The sequence below is a fragment of the Pungitius pungitius genome, chromosome 9, assembly GCF_949316345.1.
Source record: "Pungitius pungitius chromosome 9, fPunPun2.1, whole genome shotgun sequence".
NCBI classification, from domain to species: domain Eukaryota; kingdom Metazoa; phylum Chordata; class Actinopteri; order Perciformes; family Gasterosteidae; genus Pungitius; species Pungitius pungitius.
The window spans coordinates 11,245,596-11,258,176 of record NC_084908.1 but is presented as its reverse complement, the minus strand read 5'-3'; the positions used below and the strand labels follow the sequence as shown (position 1 = coordinate 11,258,176).

Below are 12,581 nucleotides of genomic sequence, written 5' to 3'. Positions count from 1 at the left end.
TATTAAGGGATTCTACTAAAATGCATTTTTGATTGAACCATCATACAAACATATTGCACACATTAGTCTTTGAGGTTTATATAGGCCTATGTGTCACTGGAACATTTAAAATTCAAAACTCTATTTTACCTTTAAACGAGGTCTGATAAGGCACAATAAAACAATTCTGAATATAATTTGACAACTCTGTGAATATGAAAATCTACGAACACTGAGATTGTGTTTTTTTTTTTCCAATTGTAGTTTCACGAACAGATGTCCCTTTGGCCTATGAACCTCTTGAAAATGACCGCACAGAACAACAACAACTGAACTTATCTAAAGCTGTCTAATTTGGCAAAAATCACATCACGTTCAGTCAAAGGTCAAGTCAAAGTTACCCTTACCAAGAGCCGTTTCCGACCCATCATTTCATTACGTTATGAAAGTGTCACTTGTAGCTAGGCTAATTTTCACTACACAATAAGATTGTTTGAACATAATTGATAAGAAACGCAAAAAAAGCGTCCTGAAGTGCAAAGCAAACTAGGCTAATGGCTAACGTTACCTGACTATATCTCTGATGGCTAAAAGAAATAGCAGGCCCAATTTAAGCATAATCAGAAATACCATTGCTAGCTAGCTAGCTAGCAACCTAAGGAATGATTGCTAGTCTTATTGCTAACGGTAACAGAAATGATAACGGTAACATCAATGATAACATGAACGTAAATGATAACATAAAAAACAAATAACAAAAACGGTAACGGTAACAGAAACTTCGGGCGGCCCGCGGACGAGTACCGAATACGGCCCACCGGCGGTCCGTGCGGACATTATGAGCGCGAGTACATGTGGGCAGCCGGCCGCCCGGTGACCGCTAGCAACGGTCCTCACGAGACAAAGTTTGGGGACCCCTGATTTAAAACATTGTCTTACCTGAGAGCGACGCACGAGCATCATCGCGCTGTCTCTTCTTTCTTCTTTTTTCCGCCCCCGACTCTTGATGCCTTTTCGAAGCCATTTAAAAGCTGTCTGTCACATTTGAGATTTGAGGCTTAATCGAACAAACCACTGGGAGGTGGGGGGAGGGGGGCGCACAGGAGGTTCCCCTTTTTTTCGACTAATTTGGTTTAGGCCTATTACTTTTGTATTACTTTTGCCTAATAAAATGCTTTAGACATATTTTATATGTTATTTATACTTGTAGCCTACTGTTATGATTTTTCACGTCCCAGATTTTTTGGTGCCCCCCCAGGCACTTGGTGCCCTACGCGCAGCGCGTGATGTGCGTGTGCGGAGCGCCGGCACTGGCTATCAGGTCGGTGCGGCCTGGCCGGGGGGAGAACACATCAGCAAACCGCTCTTGCAACTGGGCAATGTCTGCTCTCTGGTCCTCAGAGAGATGACCCTCACACGGGAGCGGGGTGGGATTGGCCGCTTTTGGCACCTCCGGCCCCAGGTCCTCTTTCCGATACTGTGGAAATCAGAGAAACAGACTCCGCCTCCCTCCAGGGTTTCAGGAGGTTGAGGCGGTATATTTGTGTAGCCCCGCCCCTGTCAGACCGCACCACCTCATAATCAACATCCCCCACCCGGCATGTGGCCTCGAAAGGCCCTTGCCACTTAGCCAGGAGTTTTGAGTTGGAAGCAGGAAGTAATATAAGTACCTTTTCTCCCGGTGTGAATTCTCGCAGCTTGGTTCCTCTGTTGTACAGCCGCTGTTGTCGTTCCTGGGCCTGGAGCAAATTCTCCCGTGACATTCTACCCAGTGTGTGGAATTTTGCTCGCAGGTCCAGGACGTACTGGATCTCGTTTTTCCCGGGGCTCGGACCTTCCTCCCAGCTTTCTTTAATAAGGTCCAGCACCCCTCTTGGTGATCTGCCAAAGCTCAAAGGGGGAAAACCCGGTGGAGGCCTGGGGAACTTCCCGGACTGCAAACAAAAGAGGGTCAAGCCATTTATCCCAATTACGTTCATCGTCGCTAATAAATTCACGAATCGTGGACTTCAGCGCCCTATTCATCCGCTCCACCAACCGTCCGTCTGGGGATGGTAAACGCTGGTGCGGACGGACTTAATGCCCAGTAACCCGTAAAGTTCTCCCAGTGTGCGCGACATGAACGAGGTGCCCTGGTCTGTTAGAATCTCTTTCGGGATTCCAACCCGGGAGATGACCTGAAACAGCGCTTGCGCGACGCTCTTTGCAGAGATATTGCGCAATGGCACTGCCTCCGGATACCGGGTTGCGTAATCCATGAGGACTATCACAAAGCGGTATCCGCGTGCGCTCCGGTGAAATGGCCCGATTAGATCCATGCCGATGCGCTCGAACGGGACCTCCACCAGCGGTAGAGGCCGCAGCTGGGCACGCAGGATGGTTGGTGCATTGACTAACTGACACTCCGGGCAGGACGCACACCAGCGGCGGGCGCACCAGTAGCTGTGTGATTTCCTGCCCCGTTCGAGTGTCACGACTCACTCTATACAGTCTGTCCCTAATCAATGAGAAGTGCGGGTATGACTGTGCTGCGTCAGAGCGCACCAGATGACCATCAATTCTTATCACTTGGTCGTAGGCTGAGCGTAGAGTATCGTCCAGAGACTGCTCGAGTGGAAAATCTTCCATGGGAGTGGACTCTCGGGAACCGCCGGAGTCTCCACGGGAGGAGATGAACGCACGCCTGCAGCCTCTCCCAATAGCGTGTTAATCCCTCCCAATCCGTTCCCCAAATTACTGGGTGCGTCAGGTGGGAGCTAACCGCGACCTTTATTCTATATTTTTTCCCCTTGAACCTAAGTTCGACGGACACTATGGGATACTCGTGAATGTCCCTGTGCACACACCTAATTTTCACCCGCGACGCTTCTACCAATGCCCCTGGCCGAACTAGGCTCTGGTGTATCATGGACGGCGAACAGCCCAGAATCCACCATCGCCTGGCGTGTACCCCCCTGGATTCTTACCGAAACGCGGTACGTCGCTCCCGGGCCGGGGGAGGGTGATGGAGCGCCGGCGACCCGGATCACCTGCCCTACCTCCATCAGCGGGCACTCCCTCCGCAGGTGGCCGGGCCGCCCGCACTTCTGCCCTGGCGTCCGAGAACCTCCCGGTGGGTCAGGAAGGATGCCGGCGTTTGCTGCGGTCGGGGGGTCCTGGTGTGCGGCTGTCTGCGCCCGACGTGGGGCCGGTATGGGCCGCCCCGCGGTCCGCTGCGGTACTGCTGCCGGTTGCGTCGCCGGCGGCGCACCCTCCCGGCCGCCCCACCCGCTGCGGTGCACCGCCAGGTGGTCCTCGGCCAGGGTGGTGGCCGCCTCCAGCGTCGGTGGCCCGTGGTATCTGACCCACGCCGCCGTCCGGGCCGGGAGCCCCTCCACGAACTGCTCCAGCACTACTGCTTCCAGGACCTCTGCCGCTGTTTCCGCCCCCGTCGGCCGGAGCCACCTGGCGGCGTCGCCCCGGAGCCGCTGCCCGTAGGCAAACGGCCTGTCCTCCGGCCCCAGCCTGGCCCCCCGGAATCGCCGCCGGTGGTCCTCGGGCAGTAGCCCCAGCCTTTCCACCACGGCCTTCCGCACGGCCGCGTAGTCTCTTCGGGCCGCCGGGGGGAGCCCCATGGCCGCCGTCTGCGCCTCCCCGGTCAGGAGGGGCACCAGCCTCACTGGCCATCCGCATGCCTCCGCCGTCGCCTCGAAGGCCTCCAGGAAGGACTGGGCGCCGTCCTCCGCCGTCATACGGTGGAGGGTCAGGCCCGCCATTGCCGTCAGGCCCGGTGGTGGTAGCGCGGGTCCTGACCGCAACACCAGTAGCTCCAGCGCCTGCCTCCCCACCTGGGCCTGGAGTGCCCCTAGGAACTGCCGGTTAGCCTCGGCTTGGTCCCTCTGGATCGCTGCTAGCTCCCCAATCATCTGGCCCAGTGCCAGCGCTGGTTGGGCCGGCATCGCCTGTTGTCCCTCGTCCGCCATTCTGCCCCACGTTGGGCGCCACTGTACTGTGCGGGTCTTTAGTGTATCCTAACAACACAATCCTCTCCCGGCATGAAATACATTTCGGCCGTTTGACAAGCGCATATATACTGTATATTTAAAAGGCATAGGATTTACATCCAGCAGATATTTCTGCAAAAACCAACAGGCATATTTGTTTATTTTGTAGTTGTAGCAGTTTGTAACAAATGCAAATATAAATCACTAAAGTTGACACATTAGTGCATGAAAATTGCCATTTAATAACCACATCACAGACAACCCCAATTGTTGTCTTATGTATTTGGCAAACCTTGTGATATCGTATTTAAAATAAACAAGCTCTAAACACACTGAGCTACATATTCATTCCACCATAGCAACAGTCGCTGTTATAAAGTCTCTGGGTCCACCAATGCTGCTCTTCTTCGCTGGGGCGCTAACATAGTCAGCTGTTAGGATGAAAGAACAAACACAACAGTACAATTAATTAATGAAGACAGTTTTAAATAAGGTACACATATCCATGTAAGAGTATCTCATACCTGTTGTGTCGCAGTAGTCGCCTTTTGTTCAGCTTGTGTAAGTCGTTTTTGAAGACGACTCGCCTTCTCACACACACACACTGAATCACTGTCGAACCAAAGATATATCTAAAAGATAAACAAACAAATACCCCCACGGCCCTAATTGACTGTTTTTTGTGCATTGAAGTGAGATTATCACAATTCATTAAGAGTACTTTTTGTTAGGCTGTTAGTAGATAGTTTAGTCTGAAATAATCAGACGTATTTCTGTTCGATGTACTGTCCCTAAATCCAGGACTGAAGACAAGACCTGCCATTATTATTAGAGGGAGGTTGGGTGTGGAGGAGGGAGGTCTAATTCAAATGAATTAAGGTGCAACCATTGCGTAATATTAGCTCCTATTATGTACCATGACATATTATTACATTATCAGTCTGACAACTTTGAAACTCAACTTATTACCTTCTTTGAGTTATAAATGTTTTGTCTGTGTTAACCTAAATGTGCCATCCAATGTGTAACCTGCCATAGATGGTGATCAGCACACCCACAGCTGGGTGAGACAGACCAGCAGCACAGGGAGCAAAGCAATGAACTGATGTATTTCTACTTTTGTATTTTTGCAAGGGATCTGAACTGAACGTGAAACTTGTTCTTGCTCTCTAAAAGCCCCAATAATAACTGAAATGACCCATTGTACAAACCTTCCGTTCTGTGTAGTATTTACAGATATTACAGATCCTTTATTTTTATCAGGTGGATTAAATTTCCTTTGTACAGAACGGTGCTAGCCGATTTCTATCTTGTGCTGGATGCAGCTTTATATTTAATGACCTACATTAGTGCTATCAGACAACAAAAAAAGCAAACAATTCTTTTCTCTATGTCTACACACCAAATAGATATGAAGGCCATATGTGCTCATTAAATATAATGCACATTTCAATATTTTGGAACATATGTTCAAGCTGCTTTCCCAGCACTTAAAAGTCCACAACTGATTGTTGTCCAACGGTTCAAAGTTCCCTCAAAGAGAGCATTCACAAAGCAAGAAAGCTGACAGAAGCCATTTTGAATATCTGATGGATTCCGTTACCTGAGCTGGCCCTGCAGCACCTCCATCTCCGTGCTCTGCTCCGTCAGCGTCTTCAGAAACTGCTGATTAGTCTGTGTGTGGCAACAAAGACAAGACTGCCATTTGTGTGGCATGGTTTTTTCGACTTTTTCCAGCCCTTTGAGCCAAGCTAGAGGATCATCTTATGTGTCAGTAATGGCTACAAATCATCCGCTCTTACATACAGTGACTAAAGTATAGTGCCTGTATGAGGAGTCACAAGACATAAAGCCCGGGGCTCGCTCGCTCATCAAATATGCACCAGAGGGATATACTATTACCCTCTGTTCACACTGTATTTTGAAGTAAGCACGGGGCTTGCATGGCGATCTGTGTTCATGTAGTGTACTTAAATAAATATATGAACAACATGAACCTGCACTTGGACTCTAAATGTATTTATATGTGACTGTGTGTGAGAGATAGACAGAGTGTGAGACTAATGCACAACAGTTTGTGTTAAGAGGATTACCAAGGGAGCAAACAGTCCATCGGATACCACGACAGTTGTGGGTAACTACCACGGAATGGTTTGGAGAACCAAATCACTTAGTTGCAAGATGAATTATTAGAGCAGCGTTCATTTTGTGCCGCATTTCAATCCCAAGGCTAATTAGGAGGCCATCATTTAACAAGCTTTTAATTAACCATCACTTACTGATTCCCGTTTCTGATTGGCCACTTGAAGTTTGTGTGTGTGCTGCTGGAACTGAACAAGCTGATCCTGTGAAAGGAAAAGAAAGAGGCATTCAATGAAAGTTAACTGCTTGCAATTACCTCATGCTTACGGTATATAAAGTATTATCTGAGGACAAGTTAATCTAATTAACCTTATTTGTATGATAATGGCTCTATTTACTGGCAAAACACTTGCATGTTTAAGCCAACATACTGAACCTTGAGCTGCTGCCTCGGAGTATCATGGATCTGTCCATCGGAGATGTTCTTCTGGTTGGTCTGTTGGAGGAGGTCCAGCTCTTGTGCTGTAGTCTGCCACAGCTCCATGGCCTGCAACCGCTCCTTCACAATATATGCACATGTCAGCCCGGTGAGGCGGGGGACTTAAAATCTAATAAAAAAATAAGATGAATTTATAAAAAGGGTACCAGCAACGCCACCTAGTTGCGGAGTCTAGGTCTCCATAAAACCCGGTTCTTTGTTCATCGAAGGAAGAACAGCATGGATCACAAGACTTAAAAACGTGGTTAAAAGGAGGATTTTTTAAAAGCCCATAAATAACTACTATTGTAAAAAGTCCAGCTGGAACAAAGTGCTAAAAACAAGGTTTAAAATGCAACCAGCCACTGCTGCTGATCCGTCCGGCCCTTTCTCAGAGTTTCCGGTTGCCCAGTGAGGTGCCCAATCCGTCTCGTTCTTGTATGCACCCTGCCTGCTCGTCCGCTGCCTTGCCGTCCTCCACTGCTTTACTCCACTGTGGCCTCTCCTTCCCGTGGCCTCTCTACCCCCTCTCATGCCGTGCTTGGTGTCCTTTATAGCAGCTGGGGTGATTGGAGAGGGGAGGTCCTTTCTCCTAGTGAAATATGGTTGGCCAGGGCTCTTTAATTGATTAGTCCCTCCAGGTGCATGTAGTTTGCTAAACATTGGTTTTATAAGTAAAAATGTAATGAAACAAACCATGCTAAAATGTGATAAAACAAACCATGCTAAAATGTTATAAAAACAAAACATTCTAAAATGTTATAAAAACAAAACATTCTAAAATATAAAACCAAACCATGCTAAAATATAATAACCAATAATTTATTAAACCACAATGTCCCCCTGGTGACACACACGCATTTCTAAACACACTCACAAGCATTGATGCAGATCAAAAAAGAACAGCTCGTGGATGTTTTTCTTTTGGTTCATTAAAGTAGTTAGTTTAAATACTGTGATAAAGCTACCGTAGCTCAAGTGAAAAACTCTTACTCTTGTAAAATGTTTTAATAATGGCGGAATTATGCTATGATACTGGAACTGTGAGACTCCTTAAAGGATGTAGCAGACCAATCCCTAAAAGCAACAAGACGTTGTGGTGGAAGATTTTGCACAGACAATCGTAAAGTAAGAAACAAAGGCTCTGAGTCAAATATGTCTTTCTCCGTTTATTTCCTTGCAAGGGAAGAAAGGTCACAACAGCTACGTGCTCTGCAGACTGTCATGAACCTCCTTCCCCCCAACAGAACGAGGCAGTTCTTATACCCAAGTTCAGTTATCGGTGGCGTCAACAGAAACCTTGACCACCTTGTTGAATCTCTACAGCCAGGATACTGGGTCGCGTCTTGTCATGAAGGAGTGATGGTAGGTCCCGGAGCCAGACCAGTTGAGAACCACTGCTCTAGAGCTAGGACGCTGTGGACATTTATCAGTGTGGAACACTTCAGCTCTTATACCATGGCCTTTTCATCTCAGCACTTGCAATTAAGAAACTGGTTATACAAATGAAGCATTTAGAAGAGTTACATATATTTTTTGCCATTACAACGTCCTTGTTGACAGTCTTCTTGACGTGATCCGACTCTCCGGTCATCGGACTCTCATCAATACTCAGGTCGTTGCTTTGAATGAGGATTCCGTCCGTAGGTAGTAGGTCACCTGGAATAAAACACACACAAAACAAATCTTTGATTATTTGAGGACAATTAACTATTGATAATAAATTATACATTTTAACGTCCACTTTTTAAATTTAATTTCTGCAACTGTACATTTTCTTAGTGTGTTGCACTGAGCCAGTTGCTAAGACGCACAAGGTCATTTATTGTTTTTAAAAGATGAAGAGAAAAAAAATACAACTTCTCCTCGAGAGTTTTCAAATGTGTGCCAATCACCTCGCACATTGCAGCAGTGTTGCCATCATGACGTTTCTCGGTGGGCAGGAACATCTCAAGGTTGCCACGCTGCACATGTTGTTGCCAGAGCTGCATCTTTAAACAGAATCCGTTTATTTTATCAGTGCTTGTAAGCAGGTTTTCATTTCGGCCTTGCGTCCTTCAGCCGCTCCCCGTAGGCAAACGGCCTATCCAGCCCCAGCTTGGTCCCCCTAAATCGCCGTCAGTGGTCCACGGGCAGCAGCCGGTTGCGCCGCCAGTTGCTCCAGCGCCTGCCGCTACTTTTATTCTTCTATTGCTGACAGACTCCCGTGTCCGTCTCTGGATCGCCATCAGTGCGTTTGTGAGATGCAAGACAAACAATAATGATTTAGTTCAACTGCGCTCAATTGCCTCCGCCTGGCACCGTTCCCTGAGCCACTCCCCCCCTCTGCAGCCAAGCCAAAACCCACGCCCGCCATCACACCAATCAATAGCTCAGTTGCATTTATTTATGTCTAGATATTGTGAAGTATTTATAAGTGCAGGTCAATTTTGTAGTGACTGCTCTGTAGTCAGATTTATGCTATATGCAAAATATGCATGTTGCATATTAACACTGGTTTTAAAGACTTGTTCTAATACTGTTATGTCTTTTGTGTCTTGTATTTCAGGCAATCAAAATATGATTTGCACATGTTCTTGGGGATAATGATGCTGTACTGGCTGGTGCAACCCTACCCAACTTTAAGTAACGTTGGCAGCATGACCAGGAGAGGAAGGACCTGGTAAAAGCAAGTCTAGTAGCAGCAGTCAGAAAATATGTCCCAGAGCAGGATGAGCTCCCAAGGGAAACCCCAACAACACAGCGAGTGAGGAGGATGTCTATGTTGAAAATGAAGAAGCTGATTACTTAAAATCAGGAGTCACAGCAATGGACGAATTCTCTCTCAGATCAAAAGTTTGAAAAAGCTTCCCCTCTTGAGGTACAATAACTGGGTTGAGAGCGAGCAATGTTGTGGCTACTGGTCAGAGGTGAGAGATGAGACATGTTAGAAACATTTGTTGAGAATCTCATCTCTTATCTCTATTTAGTGTATGAGGCATGTTTATTAAACCATTTTGTAAAATCACATATTCAATTATATGCAGCACCTTTGTTTTCTTTTTTTATTAGTGGTCATACTGTAGCCTAATGTGGTAAATATTTTATTAAGTCAAGCATTAAAGGGGCATTTGTACTACTGCTTGATTTGAAGGCCTGTTGCCATGTTGATTACAATAAATAGGTCTGAATATGTTTATTGTGTTTGACTGTTCATATTAATTGCATTTAAAATGCAGACATAAAAGTTAGTTTTCAACTAAAATATAAATATCAAACTATGAACTTGAATATTGTATAAACATTATAAATCATGAATATATTTTAACAGGGGTATACTTTCCTCAAGAGAGCTTTATTTTTGAAACCTCACAAAAACACATTTACACATGAGTGCATGATACTGCAGGTACTTAAACGTTACCTTGCTCCCACTGACGGGCTAAACCCTTGGAGCCAGAGGAAGAGGCAGCGCGTCAAACACGGGGCACACTTTTACTTCCACTCCATGACCTCGGAGGTGCTTAATCATATTTGACGTGCACCCTCTTATGCATGAAACAATTTTGCTGAGCTTGCGGTTTGTTTCGAAAAGTGTAACCACACTTTGGACCGCCGACGCACGCTGTCCTTGTTCGGTCGCGGTGTTATGCCAACACTTCCGGTGGACGCTTCTTCGTTGGTGTTCAGAGGTTTCTTTTTCCGCTCGGAGCCGGCGGACTGAGAATCGAAACTAGGAATCGAATTTTAAACTTTTGAACAATTCCGGGTAAATTGCAAAGCTAGTCCCGATCCCAATCGATCCTCGATAACCAAGCCTACTAATTACACATTTTCAGTAAATAAATATAATACAAATCATTTTGATTATAACTAATAAAACAACAAACACTTACGGTGTTTCGTTGTATCCATAGAAACGAATGCGTCATGATGCGTATCTATGGTAACGAATGCGTCATGATGCGTATCTATGGTTACAAATGCGTCATGAGTTCATCACTCTAGAACTGCTTTGATGAGACATACATTGTATCAACTTCAGTGCTAAGTGTTACTTACCAACGTTGTCATTGTCAAACAGACTTTTAGAGACAATAGAATTTTAACACCATTACATTTTGCCTCAAACTGCAGCATGAATTGGATGAAAAGGAGAGTAAGGGTTGCGCCCCTTAATTGTGAAGATGAAGTCTGCAGGAAGCGGATAACTGAACTACAGAAGTTCAAGGACAAATCTCTAAATCAGTTGGAGACATTACGCTTCCAGGCCAAAGCTGACAAAGAAAAAATAATTGACCTCCATCAGCATATTAAGCTCTGTAATAAGACTATCAATGGTCTGAGGTCAGATTTGAAACTCCAAAAAGAAGCTACTGAGAACCTGGCTAAACAGATTGAGAAAGATAAAGAAGAATTGGCTGCTGAGAACTACAAACTCAAAAAACTTTTCAACACCGGAGAAGGTCCGTCTCTGTTGTTGGAGGAGACCAGAGAACGTCTAGCCTGTCAACAGCAGCTGTACATCAAAAATGATATGGTCTGGGAAGAAAAATATAATCATCTGAAGGAGACATCTCACGCGCAGCAAATCTGTATGAATGAGCAGTTTAAGATGGAGTTGAGTAATATAACCAAAATGTCAAAATCCATGAAAATTCTTCAGAATAAGAACAAGGTCTGGAAGTACAAATTTAATAACGCACTCGGAATACTGGAGGAAGAAGTCGCGATTCTAAAGAAGAATAACCAACGCGTGATTGAAAACACCCTGGATACACAAACCCAGGAGAGTAAATTAACAGAATTTATGGACAGCATCAAGATCCTTAAAGACACAAAACAAGAAGATAAGAGTAGATACCAAAAAGAGAGAAAGGAATTGCTTAGGAACATTTGCGCCGGCATGAAAAGAGACAGTCTAAGCAGAAAGCAGGACAGAGAGACAGACTTGGAGCAAATGAAAACAGAGAAAGAAGGAAAGAAGATCGGTTTCTTCAAACGGATATTCAAGAGATAGCAAAGCTTTCCTTCAGACTTCACAATATAAATAGAAGATATAGAGTTAGCACTGTTGGTATGGGTCACTCTGCTGCTGGCTCTGCCCCCATGTTGCGGCTGCTGGTCGGGTCGAGGGCGGGTCGCCCCCAAGGTCCCTTTTCCCGCTGGGGTGCACCGCCAAGTGGTCCTCCGCCAGGGTGATGGCCGCTTCCAGCGTCAGCGGGCGGTGGTACTGGACCCACGCTGCCGTCCGGGCCGGAAGCCCCTCCACGAACTGCTCCAGTACCACCTTCTCCATCATGGCCTGTTTTAGTATTCTCCCCAGCTACGTGGGTTTTTCTCCTGGTTCTCCGGTTTCCCACAAATAAAAAAAAAATCCCTTTAGGCTAATTGGTAACTTTAAAGAAGAAGATAACCAACGCGTGATTGAAAAAACCCTGGATACAAAAACCCAAGAGATTGAATTAACACAATTTATGGACAAAATCAAGATCCGTAAAGAGACAAAACAAGAAGATAAGATTAAACTCCAAAAAGAGAGAAATAAAATCCTTAAGGACATTTGCGTCGGCATGAAAAGAGACAGTCTAAGCAGAAAGCAGGAAAGAGAGACAGACTTGGAGCAAATGAAAACAAAGAAAGAAGGAAAGAAGATCGGTTTCTTCAAACGGATATTCAAGATCCATTGAACACAGTGGTCTGTGTGTTTTAATATTCTCCCCAGCTGTGTGGGTTTTTCTCCTGGTTCTCCGGTTTCCCAAAAATAAAAAAAAATCCCTTTAGGCCAATTGGTAACTTTAAAGAAGAAGAAAACCAACGCGTGATTGAAAAAACCCTGGATACTAAAAACCCAGGAGATTGAATTAACACAATGTATGGACAATATCAAGATCCTGAAAGAGACAAAACAAGAAGATAAGATTAAACTCCAAAAAGAGAGAAATAAAGTCCTTGAGGACATTTGCGTCGGCATGAAAAGAGACAGTCTAAGCAGAAAGCAGGAAAGAGAGACAGACTTGGAGCAAATGAAAACAAAGAAAGAAGGAAAGAAGATCGGGATCTTCAAACGGATATTCAAG

The 12,581-nt window shown here is 45.6% G+C and overlaps 1 protein-coding gene across 4 annotated transcripts; it reads right to left on the bottom strand.

Moving 5' to 3' along the window:
* Positions 1 to 4,062: 4,062 nt before the first annotated feature.
* Positions 4,063 to 7,010, bottom strand: LOC119217763 (sodium channel and clathrin linker 1-like). Of its 4 annotated transcripts, none has more exons than XM_062564287.1 (7): positions 6,882 to 7,010; positions 6,690 to 6,775; positions 6,481 to 6,603; positions 6,242 to 6,307; positions 5,566 to 5,636; positions 4,487 to 4,574; positions 4,063 to 4,393 (listed from the first exon to the last, which is right to left on the bottom strand). In XM_062564287.1, the coding sequence occupies exons 3-7, from the start codon at positions 6,586 to 6,588 to the stop codon at positions 4,334 to 4,336; spliced, it is 393 nt and encodes a 130-aa protein (XP_062420271.1). In that variant the 5' UTR covers positions 6,589 to 6,603; positions 6,690 to 6,775; positions 6,882 to 7,010; the 3' UTR covers positions 4,063 to 4,333. The 4 variants fall into 4 exon arrangements, with proteins under 4 accessions (XP_062420271.1, XP_062420272.1, XP_037327549.2 ...); XM_062564288.1 differs by having other exon boundaries at positions 6,702 to 6,775; XM_037471652.2 differs by having other exon boundaries at positions 6,690 to 6,737; positions 6,882 to 7,001.
* Between the last annotated feature and the right edge of the window lie 5,571 nt (positions 7,011 to 12,581).